Below are 22,845 nucleotides of genomic sequence, written 5' to 3'. Positions count from 1 at the left end.
CAGAGATGCATTTTAAATAAAAGCACACGTTCTACTCACGTAAAAACACCAGGCAGGCCCCACAAATAACCCAGAGATGCATTTTAAATAAAAGGACACATTCTACTATGTAAAAACACACTGATTCTCGGACCAACCGCAGGCCGGATTTAGATGGCAATTGGGCCGGATCCGGCCCCTGGGCCTTAGTTTGCCTACCCATGCTCTCTTGCCTTCCCTGCAATCATGCAGTACAGCTTTCAGAGGGGTAGCAGTGCTAGGTTCTTGTAGCTAAAACCACCTAAAGGTTTGTGGCACCTTCAAAGACTAATAAATTCAGGGTACTGGTAATTCTAAATTGCAGCTATGTGTATGACCCAGATCAAACCCTGCTCCCATGTCTTCTCTACCAGCACTATTATAGGACTCAGCAATGTAATCTACAACACTAGTTCATTTGTCTGCACATCTTTCAACAAGATAAATGTTGTCATCTGCCAACAAAGTCCTTCTACAGGCCCATTTCTATGCAAAAGTTTAAATGGCAACATTGAGAAACCAGTGGAGGAATATTTCAGCTTCCCAGGCCACTCTGTATCTGACCATAAGGGGGCCATACTGGGACAAAGGACCTTCAAAGGAAGACTGCAGTATGAAACTGCTGAATTGTAATTCCTCAAGAGGTTCCGTGCTATCGCTAGCGGATTGAATCAGCACAATCACACTGCTTACGTTAACTGGCTTACCAATGCCAGGATGTCTGTGCTATCATCACATCTGTGCCTGCCTGTTTGTTTTGTGAATGGCCACTATTAAGGATATAATCATCACCATCTGTACCCTCTGCTGCACTTCCTTCCTTCTGACCGCACTGATGACAATTATACACACCCATATTCCTGCAGCTCGGAATAACACGTCATGCATCTGATTAAGTGGATTGTAGTCCAAGAAAGCTTATTCCATTAAAAAGAAAAATAGCCTTTAGGGAGCCAGTAGCCAGTACAGCTTCTCATCTCTCTCTCTCTCTCTCTCTCTCTCTCTCTCTCTCTCTCTCTCTCTCTCTCTCTTTCTCCAGCAGAGGTCACTCCAACATAGGCAAAGAGACCAAATGACTAAACACACCATCACCAGCTGAGAATACCTGCCTCCCTCCGTGCAGGAATGGGAATGGAGTCACTGCAAAAGAGCCCGATTACTGCTCTTTAACACATACACGTGTCTTGGTTCCTAACCAATGACCTGAGCACAATCACTGATCTCCAGCTGCCCCCTGAGATGGAGTCGAGAACTCTCCACAAGGCGGCAAATCGTTACCAGGCATGTTCACGTGGTACTTCGTATCTTAAAGGCCAGGCACAAATGCAATGAAGAGGAGGCTGCCCTCAAAGGTGTACAGCAGGGACGAGGAGCCGGTGGCCTTCCATCAGCCCCAGCCAGTGTGGCCCATGGTCAGAGATGATGGGAGTTGTAGTCCAGCAACAGCTGGTGGTGGTGGGGAAACCGCTTCCCCATTCCTGGCACACAAGTTGAGGTGGTCTGATGGGCCAAAGATTCCCTCAGGCTCCCTTCCCGCTCTACAAGTCTATGATGCACCACGCATGTGGTGGATCTGATCTCCTCAACCCACATACATTAAAGGCTATGTTCCTTCACGAGAGCCAGCGTGGTGTAGTGGTTAAGAGCGGTGGACTAGTAATCTGGTGAACCGGGTTCGCTTCCCCGCTCCTCCACATGCAGCTGCTGGGTGACCTTGGGCTAGTCACACTTCTCTGAAGTCTCTCAGCCTCACTCACCTCACAGAGTGTTTGTTGTGGGGGAGGAAGGGAAAAGGAGATTGTTAGCCGCTTTGAGACTCCTTAGGGTAGTGATAAAGCGGGATATCAAATCCAATCTCCTCTTCTTCTTCTTCACCTGTTTGTGTTAGACCCTTCACCTATTTGTGGTACCAACCTGCCATTACAGTGGTACCTCGGTTTAAGAACAGTCCGGTCTAAGAACGATTTGGTTTACAAACTCCGCAAAACCAGAAATAGTGTCCTGGTTTGAGAACTTTACCTCGGTCTAAGAACAGAATCCGAATGGTGGAAGGGCACCGGCGGCGGGAGGCCTCATTAGGGAAAGTGCGCCTCAGTTTAAGAATGGTTTTGGTTTAAGAACAGACTTCCGGAACGGATTAAGTTCGTAAACCGAGGTACCACTGTATTATTATTTTTTACTAGCCTGACAAGACAAACTGAAAAACTAGCAAACTTCCAAAGCCAGCAAAACTCCCAAGCAAGGCTAGTGAGTCCCAATTTCCCTACAGAACCTGACTCCCAACAACTTGCTGAAGCCAACCCATTTTTCGGCTGCAGCAGTGAGTGGGCAGAGGCAGGAGACCATTGACCAAGTGGCAAGATGCTTTGGAGTGCATGTAAACACTTGACGAGCCTTAAGTGAGCCATTTGAAGCGTGTGCTTAAAGCAGGCATAGCTAGCTTCCCTGGCCGGGGTCTGCGTTCAGATCTCCCCTGGAGGCTGATCCATTCAGCTCGCCCACCAACCCCAGCGTAGCCCCCAGCCAGCCCCCACCTGACTGCCTTCAGAACATGGTGCTGATAAAGCTAAGGTTGCAGCTTCGATCCCCGTATGGGATAGGTAATTAATAATAATAATAATAATAATAATAATAATAATTTATTATTTGTACCCCACCCAACTGGCTGGGTTTCCCCAGCCACTCTGGGCGGCTTCCAACAAAGATTTAAAATACATTAAAATATCACACATTGAAAACTTCCCTGAACAGGGCTGCCTTCACATGTCTTCTAAATGTTAGGTAGTTATTTATCTCTTTGACATCTGATGGAAGGGCATTCCACAGGGCGGGTGCCACTACCGAAAAGGCCCTCTGCCTGGTTCCCTGTAGCTTTGCTTTTCGCAATGAGGGAACCGCCAGAAGGCCCTCAGCGCTGGACCTCAGCGTCCGGGCAGAATGATAGGGGTGGAGACACTCCTTCAGGTATACTGGGCCGAGGCCGTTCAGGTATACTGGGCCGAGGTGCATATTCCTGCATTGCAGGGTTTGGAGTAGATGACCCTCAGGGTCCCTTCAACTCTATGATACAACCTGCCATGAGCTCTCTGGCGCCACCTACTGTTGATCTCCCTGCCTTCCACCCTACCAGTCCCAAATGGGCCCCAGCCACCACTTGTCTCCAGGGCTAACGTAACCCCTCCCGCACCCTCATCTGTGAGCCCTGGGTGCCTCACCTGGCATTCCCAGGGGCCAGGTGTCCAGGTCAAAGCCCCTTTCTCTGGTGGGGGCAGAGGAAGAGAAGAAGGAAAGTAGGAGGAGTTATACAAACAGTCCTACCCGAGCCTGTACCTCCTGGGCCGGAAGCAGCCACGGTCTTACCGTGTTGAAACCTGCGAAGAGGCCCACGGCCGGCTGCGCCTCCATAGGGAACGACAGGAAGGGCTTGAGATCGAGGGGCTGCTGCATCATGGCAGTTGGTGGGCGCAGGATGGCCGGGATTGGGCCCGCCCGGCTCAGGCTGCCTAGGCAAGGAGAGACAAGGGGAAAACATCAATAGTTTGCCCTGTGATGTGGGCAATGCAGGGGGTCAGGGTAAAGGGCAGAGGAAAAGAGGCTAGGACCAAATGATTTTAAACTTGCACAGATTTTACAAACGAAAAGGACTTTCTCAAAGAGACTTGCGGAGTATATATAAAAAAAAAATGCAGTAACAACAATCCATGAAAGCAGCAGCAAGGAACGCAAATGAAAGCTTAGGCTGAACAAGAGCAATAATAATAATAATAATAATAATAATAATAATAATAATAATAATTTATTATTTGTACCCCGCCCATCTGGCTGGGCTTCCCCAGCCACTCTGGGCGGCTTCCAACAAAGATGAAAAATAAACTAAAATGTCACATATTAAAAACTTCCCTGAACAGGGCTTCCTTCAGATGTCTTCTGAATGTCAGGTAGTTGGTTTTCGCTTTGACATCTGATGGGAGGGCGTTCCACAGGGCGGGCGCCACTACCGAGAAGGCCCTCTGCCTGGTTCCCTGTAACTTGGCCTCTCGCAGTGAGGGAACCGCCAGAAGGCCCTCGGAACTGGACCTCAGTGTCCGGGCAGAACAATGGGGGAGGAGATGCTCCTTCAGATGGTTGAAGATTTAAATCAAACTATTATCAGCAACGCTGGACATTTCCAAAGAGCACAATAACTGGTTGTTGCACATATCAATATCTCAAACTTAAAAACATCCAAATTCCCAGACAGGGCCTCACATTTCAAATCTGCAGAAAACTCATCTCAGACTATGCGTTTCAGATCCAAGCTTGAATCCAACATTATTTTTAATTTGGGGAGTGGGGTTGGACTAGAGAAATCTTTTCAAGTTAAACACAGATTTTGAAGGGTTTTGGTGGGAGGTTTTTTTATGTTCCTTCGCAGCATAGATGAGATTGGCCCATTTTATTCTCACGCACCACAATCTTGCAAAGTAGGTTATGTCAAGACAGGGGGGCTTCCACATGTCAGTTTACTGTGGACTCGGTGCTGCTCATATTCAGTCACATAAATACCGTGACCTCCCTGACAATTTAGATACAGTGACTGAACTGGAGGCCCCTCGACTGACTTCAGGTCCAGTGTTGGACCATTTCGATCGGATACTCCCTACTGATGTGGATAGATTCCTCCAAGTTGGTAGGCCCACCACCTGCCTCCTTGATCCGTGCCCGTCTTGGCTGATTAGGGAGTGTCCAGATGTTGCGCGGACCCCCCTGGTTGAAATTATCAATTTGTCCCTTGACACGGGGACATTCCCAGGGGAACTGAAGGAAGCAGTGGTGTGTCCACTCTTAAAGAAAACTTCATCAGATCCCTTAGACCTATCCAATTACCGCCCAGTTTCAAATCTTCCATACCTGGGTAAGGTAATTGAGAGAGCGGTTGCTGAACAGCTTGGTAGGTTTCTGGAGGAAACATTGGCATTAGATCCATTTCAGTCTGGTTTCTGTCCTGGTTTTGGGATGGAGACGGCTCTGGTTGCCCTAACAGATGATCTCCGTAGACAACTGGATCGAGGCGGGTCAGGACTGCTGATCCTTTTAGATTTGTCAGCAGCCTTTGACATGGTCGATCATGATCTTCTGGACCACCGCCTCACAGACGTGGGGATACAGGGCATAGCCCGTAACTGGTTGTGCTCTTTTATCTCTGGTCGGGGACAGAGGGTGGCACTAGGGAGGGAAATGTCGTCGCGCCACTCCTTGGTGTGTGGAGTGCCGCAGGGCGCAATTCTCTCCCCGATGCTTTTTAACATCTTTATGCGCCCCCTTGCCCAGATTATCCGGAGCTTTGGGCTGGGCTGTCACCAATATGCTGATGACACTCAGCTCTATCTGCTGATGGATGGCCACACCGACTCGGCCCCGAACACACTGACCAGATGCTTGGAAGCTGTGGCTGGATGGTTTCGTGGGAGCCGATTGAAACTAAATCCTTCGAAGACAGAGGTCCTATGGCTAGGTTGGGATGGCATGGGGATGAGGGACCAACTCCCTTCTCTTGCGGGGGCCCAATTAGTGCCATTGCCTTCCGTTAAGAGTTTGGGTGTAATCCTTGACGCCTCCCTTTCCATGGAGGCGCAAGTTACAGCAACAGCCAAGGCGACATTTTTCCACCTTCGCCGCATCAAGCAGTTGGTCCCTTACCTTTCCCGCCCCGACCTGGCCACAGTGATCCATGCGACGGTCATCTCCAGGCTTGACTACTGTAATTTGCTCTACGCGGGGCTGCCCTTGAAGCTGTCCCAGAAACTCCAGCGGGTACAGAATGCTGCAGCGAGGCTCCTCACGGGGTCTCTGCCATGGGAGCTTATTCACCCAGTGCTTTTCAAGCTGCACTGGCTCCCGGTGGAGTACAGGGTCAGATTTAAGGTGCTGCTTTTGACCTTTAAAGCCCTTCACGGCCTAGGACCCTCGTACCTACAGGACCGCCTCTCCTGGTATGCCCCACGGAGAGCCTCAAGGTCCATAAATAGCAACACCCTAGAGGTCCCGGGCCCTAAGGAAGTTAGATTAGTCTCAACCAGAGCCAGGGCCTTTTCAGCTCTGGCTCCGGCCTGGTGGAACGCTCTGTCTCATGAGACCAGGGCCCTGCAGGATCTGATTTCTTTCCGCAGGGCCTGTAAGACAGAGTTGTTCCGCCTGGCCTTTGGCTTGGAAACAATTTGATTCCCTCCCTCCCTCCCTTTCTTTTTTCTTTTCCTTTTCCTCCTGCGATGAGGCTACATTTTAATATTTTAATGTTCCATTATTTTAATGTTGTTTTTTATTTTTGTTTTTAAGTTGTAATCATTCATCTTGTTTTTATTATTGCTTGTAAGCCGCTCTGAGCCCGGTCTTGGCTGGGGAGGGCGGGGTATAAATAAAAATTATTATTATTATTATTATTATTATTATTATTATTATTATTAACACACAAATCCTGTATAAACAGCAGCTCCAGATTAAACGGGTAAAATATAGGATGGCATTTTGACAAGGACGAGGTTGTGTGTGGACACTGTGCAGAACTTGTGTGCCCAGTCAGCACCAAGTCCTAAATAAATTGCAGAAACACTCAGAGAGAGGTACCCAAGTGGACTTCATACTATTTAAACCCTGGGTCTACCCAATGGTGTCCAACATACTGTTCACTATATTACAGCATGCTGAACTGAGCACACACGTGCTAGCTATGTGTTTCATGCACATATCTGTCGAAAGAAACCAGCAGCATAAATGAGAGAGTTGAGTTTGCAGGTTTGCACACCTGATAAATTAGGCCTAGGTGCCAGTGTCCTGTGGCATGCTAGCTGGTTGTACCTGTCAACCGCTACTGTCACAAGCAAAAGTAGGTTCCAGAAATACAAGCGGGTTACTCTTGTGGGTGGCAAGTGGATCCCAGGAATCAAACCCTGCATTTGCCTAGAACAGTCAAGATATTCATTGCCAACTTGCTGGCCAAGGCTTATAGAAACTGACATGAAAGATATCCCAAAACAGCTAAAATAAGAGAACCTAATGACTGTTCTGTGGAAGAATGGAAGCCCTATTCGGATTAGTTAAAGAAATACTCTAGCATGATGAGCTCGCGAGCAGGATTTGAACTATGAGCAACAGAAGGAATGAGAGATTATTGTATTGTTGTTATGGTATAGGGCCTAGGACTTGCCAATCAGAAGGACGGCGGTTCGAATCCCCGCGACGGGGTGAGCTCCCGTTGCTCGGTCCCTGCTCCTGCCAACCTAGCAGTTCAAAAGCACATCAAAGTGCAAGTAGATAAATGGTACCGCTCTGGCGGGAAGGTAAATGGTGTTTCCGTGCACTGCTCTGGTTCGCCAGAAGTGGCTTAGTCATGCTGGCCACATGACCCGGAAGCTGTACGCTGGCTCCCTCGGTCAATAAAGCAAGATGAGTGCTGCAACCCCAGAGTCGGTCATGACTGGATCTAAGGTCAGGGGCCCCTTTACCCTTTACCTTTACTAGGGTGCAGCAAAGGGGGAGAAATAAAAACACCATGGAAAACAGGGTAGGAAGTCAACAGAACAAAACAAAAAATTATTATGTATTGGAGTGTATATGTTAAACTTTTGAAAGTTGCAAAAATAATTGAATTAAAAAGGAAACCATGGCCCTCTAGTTATTGTTGGGCTTCCAGTTGCCATCAGACCCAAGAAGCGTGGCCAATTGCCAGAGAAGATGGGAAATACAATCCAGCAACATCAAGAGCCTGAAAAGTTTGCTATCTCTGTTCTAGGGATTCTTTTAGCAAGCACACTCAGCCACGCTCCCCAGTGCAGTGAGTCTTGGGGCTATGACTGATAAGTCTTTGCACATGGCAAACAGGTTGGCTTGGGTGCCATAAAGTTACCTTGCAGCTTCACACGACAGGGTGCAAATCTGCAGCACAAACTTGGCGCACAGCAGCAAACAATACAGTTAGGGATGTGCTGAACTGGTCCAGCCCACCTAGAGCCAGGTAGCCAATGGAAACACTGCAAAGTATCTGACATCTGTGGAGTTTCCGCCCAAAAAAAGGCTTCTGCATGGGCATGCGTGTTCCCTCCACCACCACGATCACACCGCCAAAAAAACAAAGAAAAAAAGCTGTTTCTCCCTCCCTCCTCAATTGCTTACATAACCATTTGTGCAGCCAGCCATCAGTCCTGGAAAGTTCAGTGGTAATTGCACATCATCTAGTTGCCACTGTAAAGGCGGAAAAGAGCAACAGTGAAACTGGCATTCTTTCGCTCCCTGCTCTGCACTAAGCTGGGAGATGCCTTTTCACTGTGGAGGTGAAATTGAAAAGGGGTCTTGAGGTGAGCAGAAGAGGAATTGGTCAGTTTTGCCAGCGCTCTTCGCAGCCTCTGTCGGCAATTCCCCAAACTTGTACAAGGCGTTGAACATCCATTGCGACTTGCTGGGCGCCCTCTGCAACGTATTTCTACTGATAAGGACCCCTAACAAAGTCACAAGGGAAGATTTTCTATTTCCCCAAAGCCTTGGTGTGCCTGGATGTGCCCTCCTAGAGCTTAATTCAGTGATGAAGCAAAGCAGCAGAATGCATTAAGTAAAACACAACTGTGACGCCGCAAGGAGAGAGAGAAATCAGACCCAGACACTCACTGGTCCATGGTTTTTGGGCCGTTTCCAACAGCAAGGTCATGAACAATCTCACAATGGAGGAGGAAGTGGATCATTACAGTATTGTGCAAGGGGATTGCAAGAGGGCTAAGATTGTTAGAGCTTATTTGAGCCAGAGAATAATTTGAGAAATGGGAAGGTTTGCTGGGGTGGGGTGCTAAAGCCTGCATCAGCTGCAAAATTCAAGCTTTGTCAGAGTTTCAAGGTTTCATTCTTTTAAAGCAAGTTTCTAGACCTTATGGCTGCAAATATATAAATATATATTTAAATTATATGTTTGTATATATGGCAAGAAGCCTGCTAACAGTGCATAGCTGTCAAGTGTCCCTTATTTGAAGGGACAGTCCCTTATTCCAGCGCCATGTCCCGCTGCTGTCCCTTATTGATGGATGTCCCTTAAATGTCCCTTAAATAATGTCACTTAAATTTCAAAGGAAGCAGCTCCTCTCCCTCCCTCCCTGCCGGCCAGCGAGGAGGGAGGCTCCAACTGTGTTGCTTGGCTGTGTTGCTCACCCAATAAGAAGACTAAGAACGACTGGGGGATGGAGCTTGCATGCCTTGTGTGTGGCTAGTTAATGCAAGCTGAGGGGTTTTTTGAATGCTGGACGCCATTTTGTTGCACGTGCTGCTGCAAACTTTGCAGTGCAAAGCCAGGCCGGGGAGCCATCTTAAGTTGAGGCTGCATAGGCCTTGTGGTGCATGTGATTCAGATTCTATTCAGTTGAACCTCTGGTTACAAAGTTGGTTGGACAGTGTTCTCAAAGCTACACAGCATGAGTTTGACCAGATTGCAGGAGGACAGGAAGTCTGGAGTGCCTGGAACAGGTGAGGCTGCAGGCCCCTTATTTTGGCTGCTGGTCCCTTATTTTCAAGGCTGCTGGTCCCTTATTTTCAAATCTGTAAGTTGACAGTGATCCGGTACATGCCTACTTAGAAGTAAGCACTGCTGAGTTCAGTGGGGCTTACACAGCCTAAATCTCAGAAGCAAAAGGGGTAGCTGAGTAAGTTTTAATAACAGGATATCATTGTCCTTCAAAGTTCCCACCTCCACATACCCCACCCCATAACTAACAAACCAAAATACGTAATGAAGGATAGTGAATAAAATAAAATGCAGAATAAGTAAGGCAGTCTGCAAAAGTTTGCATAATATATACAGGTTGCAAAATTCAGCTTCTCTGGATGCAGAACTTGGATTTGCCTGGGTGCATAACTGGATTATGTCTGTATGACACCCAGTCCTGGGTATACACTTGTACAGATGTTATAATATATACCAATGCAGCACATTTATGCAAATCAAGTGAAGCTGCAGCACAGCTGCAAGTATTAAATGATTAATTGCTGTGTTTATATCAACCACAAGCTTAACATGCAGGTGAAAAGTCCCCACTGTCAACACATTGCCAGATCAGAGGAGCTGACAATAAGGAAACTCTGGCACTTTCGTAAAGGCTCATCTATATCCAGAAGGGCCGACACCATCCTCACTGTCCCTCATTTAATGTTAAACCAGTCCTCACACCCAGCTTTGCCTTCTGGCCTCTGTAAAGGGTGGCAGATAGCTGAACACAGCAAAACAGTAACATAAAATTATGACGCTCCCTTCAAAAGCCTCAAAAGGGCTACCAAGTATACAAACGAACTTAAATGCAAGTGATTGATTCACCGATTGCTTAAAAGCCAGAGAGTTAATCAATTTGGAACAAAAAACCTTTGCTTCGGATGAGAGGCCTAACTTGCATATGATATATCAATGTGCTTATTCGCCACGCAGAATGAAGGCTTCTCTTGCTCTGAGCACAAACAGAACTGACATTTGTTAGGCCTGAATCCATAGAGAATCTCCATCGTTCCTGCTACTGGACTTTCACAGCTGTGGCTTTGACTCCAAAGCTGCTCCCCTCACCTTGGGGGCTTACAGCGCCTGCTGCACTGATGTGCTACACAGCCTAGGAATGACAGTGTGAGAGCAAGCGGGCTGCTAAACTGGTTTGCTGCCCGTCCTGGGTCATTCAGAGACAGAGCAAACGAGAACAAGGCAAACTGTCATGTGTGGACTGCCTAGGCATACCACAACTGATCAGTATACCCTGCAAATGTCCCTATTTCCCAGGGACAGCTCCGGATTTACAGATGCCATCCCGGTTTCTGATTTGATCCCAGAATGTCCTGCTTTTCTTTGCTGTTGTTGTTGTTTAGTCGTTTAGTCGTGTCCGACTCTTCATGACCCCATGGACCAGAGCACACCAGGCACTCCTGTCTTCCACTGCCTCCCGCAGTTTGGTCAAACTCATGCTGGTAGCTTCGAGAACACCATCCAGCCATCTCGTCCTCTGTTGTCCCCTTCTCCTTGTGCCGTCCATCTTTCACAGCATCAGGGTCTTTTCCAGGGAGTCTTCTCTTCTCATGAGGTGGCCAAAGTATTGGAGCCTCAGCTTCAGGATCTGTCCTTCCAGGGAGCACTCAGGGCTGATTTCCTTCAGAATGGATAGGTTTGATCTTCTTGCAGTCCATGGGTCTCTCAAGAGTCTCCTCCAGCATCATAATTCAAAAGCATCAATTCTTCGGCGATCAGCCTTCTTTATGGTCCAGCTCTCATTTCCATACATCACTACTGGGAAAACCATAGCTTTAACTATGCGGGCCTTTGTTGGCAAGGTGATGACTCTGCTTTTTAAGATGCTGTCTAGGTTTGTCATTGCTTTTCTTTAGGACGTCCCTATTATCATTGGAAAAATGTTGGAGGGTATGGAGTTATGCGACCCGCGAGCCAAAGAGATAAGCAACTCTACAACCTTTAGAAGACATCTAAAAGGCAGCACTATATAGGGAAGTTTTTTTTTAAAAAAAATTTAATGCTTTTGCTTTGTACATTGCATTCTTTCTGGGACAGCTGATGACTTTGTGTGTTGCGGGTGGGGGGGTCCTTCCTTGGAGTAGGGCTGATTTGGCATGTGGCCAGCCAGATAATAATAATAATAATAATAATAATAATAATAATAATAATAATAATAATTATTTATACCCTGCCCATCTGGCTGGGTTTCCCCAGCCACTCTGGGCGGCTTCCAACCGAATATTAAAAACACAATACAGCATTAAACATGAAAAACTTCCCTAAACAGGGCTGCCTTCAGATGTCTTTTAAAAGTAAGATAGTTGCTTATTGCCTTGACATCTGCTGGTTGGGCGTTCCACAGGGCAGGTGCCACAACCGAGAAGCCCCTCTGCCTGGTTCCCTGTAACCTCACTTCTCGCAGTGAGGGAACTGCCAGAAGGCCCTCGGCGCTGGACCTCAGTTCTTTGGTCCAAAGGCAGCCTGGACCTTAAGTGGTCCACAATGTTCTCTTTCCTGTCACATGGCACTGGCCTAGGAACGGGCAAGTCTTTCAATTTTTAGTTTCTCTGTTTAATAGGACGTCCCTATTTTCATTGGAGAAATGTTGCAGGTATGAACAGATCAAGTACAGTAGCTGGTGTCAGGTGCAGACATCCCTTGCGGATGCACAGAGAAGATCACATCTGTGCGGAAGAATAACCAAAAGAAGAATAACCTTTACAGCTTTCACACAGAGGGTGCCCCCAAAAGCCCATTTGCAAGTGGCGGCAGCTCCATGCGAAATCTGTAACTTTTGCAAGTTGCAAACCCTGTGGATTGGCACATCAGTGGCAAGAACACTCCCCACAAAAGGGTCGCCGAAACAGAGCAATCAATATGATCCAGGGGCTGGAATAACTCTCTTAAGAGGTTCACAACATTAGGGCCTTTTTAGCTTGGGGCCTTTTAGTTTTTAGATCTGAGCTGTGGTTTGAACAAATCATTTAGATTCTTTCCCTTTTACTTTATATAGGGATATCTCTTGTCTTCCTTCTTATTTAAACTCTGGGCAGGATCTCTGCAGGTGAACTCATTGATACAGGGTTATGATTATAAAGGTCACTCACAGCTCCTCAGACTCTTTGCTGACAACCTCGCTGTTCTTTCAGATCCCCAAACGCCTCTTCCGCAAGAGAAATTGGCAAATTTAGCTCTGTAACAGGGCTGGGCATTAATTTTGATAAATTGGAGACATTGTTTTGGAAGCTGGGCCCAAGAACATGGATGTTTATTAGGTGGCGCTTTTGGTATCAAGGTGTGTCTGACTTCCCTGAAATACCTGGTGGTTCATATGTCACAGGATTTGTCTGGACTTAGGTTGAATTATGTACCTGTTTTGCAATGTATTACATATGACTTATGATCCTGGCATCCCGGCATCCTCTCAATTTATTCTTATTAGGCAGGATTGCTGCTATTAAAATAATAGCCCTCCCACGACTTCTTTTTTTCTTCCAAGCCCTCTCAATTTTTATCTCAGACAGGATTATGAAACAACAGCAATCAATTTTGAACCGTTTTATTTTGTGAAACAAGAGGGCAAGATGACCGACCAAACTTCCTTACGCTAAATCTCAAGTTGGGGCGAGTGTGGGTGTGAGAGACAAACAGACTGTATTTTGATGCCTTTCAATTAGGGCAGATTCTTTTTACGGTCTCTTGGGGTCAAGACTAGAACTTGGGTAGGGTTGGAGGCAATGAATGAAATCAACAGCTCCTTAATAATAATAATAATAATAATAATAATAATAATAATAATAATATTTATACCCAGCCCTCCTCAGCCAAGACGGCTCAGGGCGGCTAACAACCAATAATAAAAACAAGTTGGTTGAAATACAACTTAAAAAACAAGATTAAAATACAACATTAAAACATTAAAATGCAGCCTCATCACAGGAGGAGAAAGGGGGAAAAAAGAGGGGAGGGAATCAAATTGATTTCAAGCCAAAGGCCAGGCGGAACAACTCTGTCTTACAGGCCCTGTGGAAAGAAATCAGATCCTGCAGGGCCCTGGTCTCATGAGGCAGAGCGTTCCACCAGGGGCCAGTGTTGAGAAGGCCCTGGCTCTGGTTGAGGCTAATCTAACTTCCTTAGGGCCACTAGGGTGTTGCTATTTATAGACCTTAAGGTCCTCTGTGGGGCATACCGGGAGAGGCGGTCCCGTAGGTACGAGGGTCCTAGGGCACTTCTTTCCCTACCAGCCACCCAGGTAATGTGGAAGAAAGTGACAAATCCTTTCTTTCATTGTTCAGTTTGGCACAAATGGCACAAGAAATGAGAACCCTTTCTTACTACAGAGTGATCACTCTCCCATTTCATCTGCCACATCAAGCAAGTGTGCTCTGAGCGCCACAATGCACAAAGTGGGGATGCCACACTAGTTGCGTGATGTCTTTGATCGATCTATCCCTTTGTCGGCACAACAAGTTACAGATAAGTTTAGGGGCACTTCTACTAACTGAGTGAGGATTCACTAAATTAGCTCATTTTTGCAGAAGCCTTCTGTTGAGAGAACAGCAACTACTGTATTTTTTGCTCCATAATACACGCCTAGTTTTTAGAGGAGGAAAACAAGAAAAAAAAAATTCTGAACGAAACAGTGGATGTATTATTTTTGTGATTCATGCTGTGGCCACAGACATGCTATGTGATCTGATAGTGAATTTGGGGTGACCAATGAAAAAATCCTGAGGATCCATGTGCTTTTACCTCCCCCCTCCCAGGCAGCCTCCTTTATCTCTAGAGTCCCTTATCTCCCTCCCAATCCCTTGCCACTCAGCTGCTCAGTGGCTTTGTTTCAACACCCCCTTCCCTCTTTCAAAAAAGAAAGAAAGCACAATCTGCTTTTTGCCCCTGGGCAATTCAGCTCCAGGGACCACAAATTCGCTCCATAAGACGCACAGACATTTCCTCTTACTTTTTAGGAGGGAAAAAGTGCATCTTATGGAGTGATGGAGTGAAAAATACAGTAAGTCCCCACACAGCTTACAAACTTCTCACTGCTACCTCTCCAGAGTGCAGAAGAGGCCTGGTATTCTACTGAGGACCACCTTTTCTTCTTTTTCTGGCCTTATGGTCCTTTGGGAGAGAGGTACTAGACAGGAAGCGGGTCCTGGTCTTTGGAGTAACCTTTGGACCCCTAAGCCCCTGTCCTCAGTTTCAGCCACCATTCGTGAGAACTCATTGAAGACTGCTCACCACTGGTGTCGCACTCCATTCTTGCTTGCCAGAGTTCAAGCATTGGGCAATGCCATTTATGTTGGCAGAACCGCAATGAGAAGTGGACTTGACGGCACCTCTGGTGGGCTTGTCCAGGGGTGGGCGTCTTTGGGGAACACGTGGTGAAACAAATTGGGGTTATTATTGGGGAAAGTGTGATGTTGGGAGTCCAAATTGTGTTTGCTATCAGTGTTTGAGGGGAGTAATGTAGCTATTGTGGGAAAATAGCTAGTAATTTATTTAATGGTCCTAGCTTGATTGGTCATTTCACAGGGCAAGAAAGATTCTTCACGCATTACTTTGGAAAGATGGCATTCAAAGGCATTGTTTATTACTGTTTGAGAGTAGCTAACCCATCATTTAAAGACTCTTAGAGCCCAGGCAGAGCCAGAGAATTTTGCTGCAATTTGGTGGGAGTTTTATCTCATACACGAGCATGAACAACCATTTCAGACTCTCATTCCATCTGAGTTTATTGGACAGAATTTTTAAGCTTTTGCTCATTGTCCTTTTGATCCTTTCCTCTCTTAGCTCAGTAGATGCCCTTGGTATTATTACATGTATTGTAAGAATATGTTACAGCTACTGTTTTAGGTCACCCTCTTGAAGGTACGTCGTATCATCCTGCCTGCTATTTATAATTTTCTTGTCTTTTTAATTTTTTTTAAGGCAAGTAAAGGTGGGGGTGAGGAAGAAGGCTTGTTGGAGGTATATAAATTTGTGGATGGTAGAGAGAAAGTGGATAGAGAGCAGTTTTTCCCCTTTCACACAAATCTGAAGAACAGGGCTCATCCAAGGAAGCTGAATGTTGGAAGATTTGGGACAGGCAAAAGGAATCACTTTTTCACGCAGCCCATAGTTTAACCGTGGAACTCACTGCCACAAGATGTGGCAACAGCCACCAACCTGGACGGCTTTGAAAGAGGATTAGAAAAAAAAAGGATGATAAGGCTATCAAGCTATTAAAGCAATAAGCTTTCTTTATGATTCAGCTCTCACTTCCATACTTCACTACAGTACTGGGAAAACCATAGCTTGAACTATACGGACCTTTGTCGGTAAGGTGATTCTCTGCTTTTTAAGATGCTGTCTAGGTTTGTCATTGCCTTTCTCCCAAGAAGCAGGTGTCTTCTAATTTTGTGGCTGCTGTCACCATCTGCAGTTGGAGCCCAAGAAAGTAAAATCTCTCACTGCCTCTATTTCTTCCCCTTCTATTTGCCAGGAGGTGATAGGCCCAGTGGCCACGATCTTCGTTTTTTTTGATGTTGAGCTTCAGACCATATTTCGCGCTCTCCTCTTTCACCCTCATTAAAAGGTTCTTTAATTCCTCCTCACTTTCTGCCATCAAGGTTGTGTCATCTGCATATCTGAGGTTGTTGATATTTCTTCCGGCAATCTTAATTCCGGCTAGGTGATTCTACGTTACTGGAATCCAATTCCCATCATCTCTGACAGTTGGCTATCCTGGCTGAGGCTGATAGGAGCTGGAGTCAGTCGACATTCAGAGAGCACGACATTGGCTACCCTTGGGCTACATGGCGACAAGTTGTCACTGCTTTGTGTCATCATAAAGCCTACCAGTTGGAGGGCAAAGCTTCCTGCCCACCTCATAAGGGCTTGCTGGAGGGGAAACCAGCTGCCAGGATTCATGAGAGGTTCCCTTGCTTCCATATGCTAGCTTTTGCACCACCAAAAATGCCACACCAACTTCCCAACATGGATGGTGAAGTTGGAGAAAGCATTTCAGCTCAGCCCCAGCTTTCACCCCAGAGATGCAAGGATAGAACAACGCCGCTCTCTGCACTCACAAAGAATCATAGGCAGTTTTCAACATCATACCCAAGGTGCAGAGTAACTTTTATTCTAGCCTCTCCCACCTGCCTCTGTGGTCTTCGCCCCGGCAGAGGAGAGCAACGGTGCAACAGGAAGTGAGGAACCAGCCACAGAGATAGAGGGTCAGCTGTCCTTGCAGCGACTGCCTTCTCGGTTCCTGTTACAGGCACGAGGGAGAAGCACATCCCCACCAGCCCTGCCCCATGGCAGAAGCCCTCCTAAGCTTATGGGGTTCCCACAAGCCTAAAACATGGCCTTAGCCCTCCAGAAGGGAATCTGAATCCCGCCCTAATATCCCTTTGTTCCTCCAGCCTGGGCACACGCAGAAGTGCAGAGTCAAAATCAACCTGCTGCTTTAAAGGCCGCCTGTGTCCTTGCTGTGCCCGGCCTGTCCCTGTCACAGTTGCTTGGGAGGACTAGGATGGCGCGAGGGCTTAAAGGAGATTAGCGTCCACTTTTACCCGGCAGGCACAGTGGCAAGGTTCCAGAACAGGAGCTAGAGGATCCCTCCACAAGACCAGGGAGATAATAAGAGCCTTCTGGGTTTCAAATCATACACACAGAGAGAGAATGAAGCCAAATGCACTTACCTAATACATCCACAGTTATTACCTATAAACTAAGGGCTAATCCACATTTACCTTTTGCCTTGATCTTTCCAGACACAGGTCTGTCCTTAAAAGCTCCATATCTGCACATTTTCTTTTTATGCTCTGGAGCTTTCCCCGCGAAAACCCGCTCTTTAGTGTTATTTGTTTTTTGTATGTTTGTTTTACATACCGCCCTTCATCAATAATAATAATAATAATAATAATAATAATAATAATAATAATAATAATTATTATTATTTATTTGTACCCCGCCCATCTGGCTGGGTTTCCCCAGCCACTCTGGGCGGCTTCCATAGAAACCAAAAATACACTAAAATCACACATTAAAAACTTCCCTAAACAGGGAAGATCTCAGGGCAGTTTGACAATCCAAACTAAGGGATATAATTTCCAGGTAGACTTGAACTCTAGCACATCTCAGATTTAGAAATGAATGCCCTAATCTTCTGCATGTTTACTCGGGAGTAAGTCCCACTTTGTTCCCTCGGGCTTACACCCTAATTCCTGGTGGTAGGCATTTCTGGAGAACTGAACAAAGGACTTTGGCAGGTTGTCCCACTCACCTGTCAAAATTGGGCTGCAGGGATGGGGAGGATGAGGATCTGGCCAAGCCAAAAACAGCCCCCCACTCTTGCCCTAACAAGTTAGGAATTGCATCTGAAGCTGGTTTGAAGGGAGCACTGTGAGGTTGAAGAAAACCCATCTGCTCTCTATAGATATCTTCCCCCTCTTTCCTCACAGTAAAACAGCTCCTTTCTTACCCATTACGTGCAATGTTGCAATTTTGTGTTTTGCATTGGTACTTTTGGTTCTTCAATGGCTACAACACAGAGCAAAACAGTCAACTGACCCTCTAAGCAAGTCCTAAATGTCAGGAGACCAACTATGGTGCTCAGGAATTAGATGTCTGCAATCCTCTGCAGCAATGCCAGAAAGGAACAGCTATGAAAATGAAGTCTGGAGATGGTGGGGGGAACAGGGGACGAGACGGGACGACTTGCCCATCACCAGCGCCACAAGTCGCTTGACTGACAGCTTTTCAAAGATCTAAATAGAGAGAAGGGGGATTTCCCCGAATTCAGCAGTTGAGCAATTTGAGTTTCTACCCATCATGCTCACCAGCAGCAGCAAAATTTATTTTGAGGGAGGAAAACCATCTGAAACCATCTGCCTGTGTTAATGCAAGCATGTTTTCCTCCCTAACGAGGCCACACAGAACATCAATAAAAGATGGCACTGCAATTTGTGTGGGTGGTGACAGAAGGGTGAGTGTGTGTGTGTGTGTGTGTGTTTGGGCTTGTGTATAGTAAGGAAGAGAAGGCCTGACGCTTTGCAATAATGATCTGGGGCTGGGAAAATGTCATGCACCTGGTGCTGCTGCTGTTGTTTTTGTGAAAAAGAAATATGATACTAGAAGTGGACATGGACACACACACACACACTCCCCACAAGCCTGAACAAGGCTGGCACCTAAGAAAATGATACAGTGGTACCTCAGGTTACATACACTTCAGGTTACATACACTTCAGGTTACAGACTCCGCTAACCCAGAAATAGTGCTTCAGGTTAAGAACTTTGCTTCAGGATGAGAACAGAAATTGTGCTCCGGCGGCTCAGCAGCAGCAGGAGGCCCCGTTAGCTAAAGTGGTGCTTCAGGTTAAGAACAGTTTCAGGTTAAGTACGGACCTCCGGAATGAATTAAGTACTTAACCCGAGGTACCACTGTACTGCTGGCTATTTGAGGGGACCAGAACTGAGCCAGAACATTTTGGTACCTGGGATGTGAAAAGGCCATGTGGCGCTCTCTCTCTCTCTCACACACACACACACACAATTGCACCCCTGCTTGCTCCACTCACCAAGCCACCAAGCCCCTTAGACCTTACCAACCCCCTCCCCTTGCATCTCACCAAAATACAAACCTCTCCCCTTAGACCTCCTCCCCACCACCAAACATACTTTCCCACCTTGCACTCATGATACTGCAAAGAGGAGGAAGCAAAGGATGCTAGAATTAGCCGTGGGATGGGAAGCTCCCATTCGCATCAATGGGAGCTCCCTCCATCCCACCTACCCAGGCTGTTTTCAGCACCAAGGAATGAAAGGAGGGGGCATTGAGGAAGAGATTTGCACCAAGATTGTGCTTCCTTCTTGCTGCGCTACCACTGAAACTTGAGAGGTGCTGGCTGTGTCTAATTTGGGGGGTTTAGAAAAACAACTACCAAGATGTGGTTACTAGCCATACAATTACTTTTAACATTTGGTTTGAGCCTAAGGTAAAGGTAAAGGGACCCGACCATTAGGTCCAGTTGTGGCCGACTCTGGGGTTGCGGCGCTCATCTCGCTTTATTGGCCGAGGGAGCCGGTGTACAGCTTCCGGGTCATTATTAAGCTGCTTATGGCGAACCAAAGCAGCGCACGGAAATGCCGTTTACCTTCCTGCCGGAGCAGTACCTATTTATCTACTTACACTTTTGATGTGCTATCGAACTGCTAGGTTGGCAGGAGCAGGGGAGAAACAGGAGCTCACCCCATCGCGGGGATTTGAACCACCAACCTTCTGATCGGCAAGTCCTAGGCTCTGTAGTTTAACCCACAGTGCCACCCGCATCCCAGCCTAAGCTTCACTAAAATCAATGTTAGTCATCAGTGGGGTTTGCACAGAATTCCCCCATCTGCCACTCTTCCAAACTCGTAGGAAGGCTAGTTTGGCTGAGGGCATTCCCTAGCCACTGCTTCCACCTGTTAACACCCACAACAGTTGTCACCCATACAAATTGCAGTGCCATGTTTTACTTGATGTGATGTTTGGCCTTGTTATTTGGACTGCCATGGTTCCTTGCACAGTGACAGAGCAGGAAGTGACAAAGCGCCCAGGATGAGTAACAGATATTCCTCAGCACTGCTCCAGGAACCTATTTCTGGATTTAGAAAGCTCATTCAAGATAACCCACAGGAATATTCACCTACCTTATAATTAAGCTTATTTAACAGATGTATAACTAGGGCTGGGTAATATCTGGTTTTCAACATCACGGTATATCACCAGCTAAACATTGCGATATACCAATATATCACGATGTCTGAAATAAGGATGGAACTATGTACAGGCAAATGCTAACCCGCCTTTTAAGAAACATCATTCATAAAGCAGTTTACAAAACACACCATCAGCACATAAACAATAAAATATTATTTGAAACTTCTCTTTCGCAATACTACTAAAAGCCAGCGCAACAAATAGCTGAGACTTATTTAAACATATAAAACTCAAACCCACAACACCATTTCTCTAGCTGTTTGCAATTAACCACTGAAGGACATCACAAAAAGGTCCTTCAAGGCCTATGCATAAACACAGTGAGGGATGGGACTTGATCACACAATGAGGGAGCTTCATTTCACAACTGTGGGGCCACCATTGAGAGGGCCCTGTTCTGTGTGCCCACCACAGGGATTGTCTTTGTAGGTTGGCACCTAAGCAGGGCCTCTGAAGTACACCTTAATGCATGGGCAACTTGATCTTTTAGGTAAACCCAGACTATTTAGGGCTTTAAAGGTCAATATCAGCACTGTGAATCAGGCCTGGACACACAGTGAAACTGGTACAATATAGCTACAGAACAGCTATTAAGACAGCGGAAATGTTACATGTTCTAGACTGAGCCAGTTCTATGCCTTAAGGCCCCCATATAAGTCCTCATCTTCTCGCCTTCTTCTCTGAAACCCACACAAAGCAGAACATGTGCCAGCATGCAGTTGAGGCCTGAATATTTAAAGTGCGTGCCCAAGACATTTCGCTCTCTAAAGTGGAGTCGGAATGAAGCATCTTCCCCACCCTTAGGCTAGGACCAGCACTTATAGGGATTCTTGCTGCAGTATTAAGACAACGCATTCTGGTCTTCATCTAACCTTTCCCCTGGTGCAGCCTGAAGCGGGCTGCTCCGCTCTGCTGCATGGCCTTAGAAGCTTAAAAAGTAACATACACACCAAGTGAAACGTGCGAGTCCTGAGCTCTGGACCACATAATGTGATAAACCAGAAACTGCATCTTAGCTTGTGAAGAGTAGCTTTTGTTCACCATCGAACAACAGCATCTGTCACATCTGGGATTAGGGGCAAGATCAAAGGGTGTAGTTTTTTAATTAAGTTTGACATTCAGCTCCTCTATTTTTAGCAATTAAGTTACAAAATTTATACCCTCTTTCCCTTCTCTCCCTCCCAACCATTGTGCTGTGATGTAAGGTGCAAAACTAGCCACAGAAATCTGCTACATTTTTCCATTGCGGGAGGGGAAGCGATGTCTTAAAATGCCATTGTTTTGTAAAATTAATTAGCAACATAACAAACGTTACGTGCTGAAATTGGTATGTTACCAGTTTCCTTCACCCCCCACCCTCAGTCCAGAAGTGGGGAGCCTTTAGCGCATGGACCAATTTTGGTCCAACAGTTCATTTGCCCTAAACCACACCTACCAGCTCCACACCTGATGTAATATATGATGTCAGATGTAGGGAAGGTAGAGACCTTGCAGGATTGGCTTATTTGCACAGCTGATCCCTGCAGAAAGCAGGGCTGAACTTCCCACTGGGCCATAAAGGTTCCCTACCCCTGCTCTAAGGGACGCAGGTGGCGCTGTGGGTTAAACCACAGAGCCTAGGGCTTGCTGATCAGAAGGTCGGTGGTTCGAATCCTCGCGACGGGGTGAGCTCCCGTTGCTCGGTCCCTGCTCCTGCCAACCTAGCAGTTCGAAAGCACGTCAAAGTGCAAGTAGATAAACAGGTACCGCTCCGGTGGGAAGGTAAACGGCATTTCCGTGCACTGCTCTGGTTCGCCAGAAGGGGCTTAGTCATGCTGGCCACATGACCCGGAAGTTGTACGCCGGCTCCCTCAGCCAATAAAGCGAGATGAGCGCCGCAACCCCAGTCGGTCACAACTGGACCTAATGGTCAGGGGTCCCTTTACCTTTACCCCTGCTCTAGTCTTTGGAAGAATGTCCATGAGGCCCTGGAATTTTGCAGGTCTGAAAGGGAGGCTGTCCTCAGATCCTCCCTTCCAAGCAGCATGAAAAGACCCCTGCTGTTGCCCCTCTCATGACAGAGAGGGCAAAAAGGGAAAACTGGATCTGCTAGATCCAAAGCCCTCACATTCCCTTACAAGCCCACAGAATGGGAAGGGTGGGGGAGAGAGCAGTACACACTCAGAGGGATTCACTCCCCCTTCCCCAGTCTATTTCTCTCCAGCATTCCCAAGATACTGCATGCTGCTGAGCTGTCATATCTTAAAATATTTACAAGTATTTCATTAAAAATGATTTTCATGTAATACTATGAGTAGAACTTTAAAAACCACAATAGCTGGGCTTTATTGAATTCCTTCCCGAATCAAATATTTCCAGTTCAAATACTTTAGATTATGAGAGAAGGGAGGGAGAATATTTTGAGACATTTATGCAGCAGGTAATATTAACAGGGGGTACTTTTTCATTAGATTAAGAATTTATAAGCTGCTTCGCAACCAACGTTTTCCAAAGCAGTGTTCAGTAAAGGTATCAGGAAACCTAATGTATACTAGAAATACATACACAGCAATTTAAAAGCAAATCTCAGAAACACCAGATTCAG

The 22,845-nt window shown here is 46.5% G+C and overlaps 1 protein-coding gene across 5 annotated transcripts in view; it reads right to left on the bottom strand.

The window, feature by feature from the left end:
* Positions 1 to 22,845, bottom strand: part of ZNF385A (zinc finger protein 385A) — a 202,277-nt gene that overhangs the window by 86,183 nt on the left and 93,249 nt on the right. For 2 of the 5 annotated variants that reach the window (XM_053373228.1, XM_053373236.1), the window contains exon 2: positions 3,337 to 3,521. The exons of 1 other annotated variant lie outside the window; for it this stretch is intronic. In XM_053373228.1, coding sequence (XP_053229203.1) covers positions 3,337 to 3,521 — 185 coding nt within the window. The remainder of the gene's footprint in view (positions 1 to 3,336; positions 3,522 to 22,845) is intronic. 2 more of the 5 variants (XM_053373243.1, XM_053373252.1) reach the window with 2 other exon arrangements.

Source organism: Podarcis raffonei, chromosome 2, assembly GCF_027172205.1.
Source record: "Podarcis raffonei isolate rPodRaf1 chromosome 2, rPodRaf1.pri, whole genome shotgun sequence".
NCBI classification, from domain to species: Eukaryota; Metazoa; Chordata; class Lepidosauria; order Squamata; family Lacertidae; genus Podarcis; species Podarcis raffonei.
This window is presented reverse-complemented; position numbering and strand designations above follow the sequence as displayed.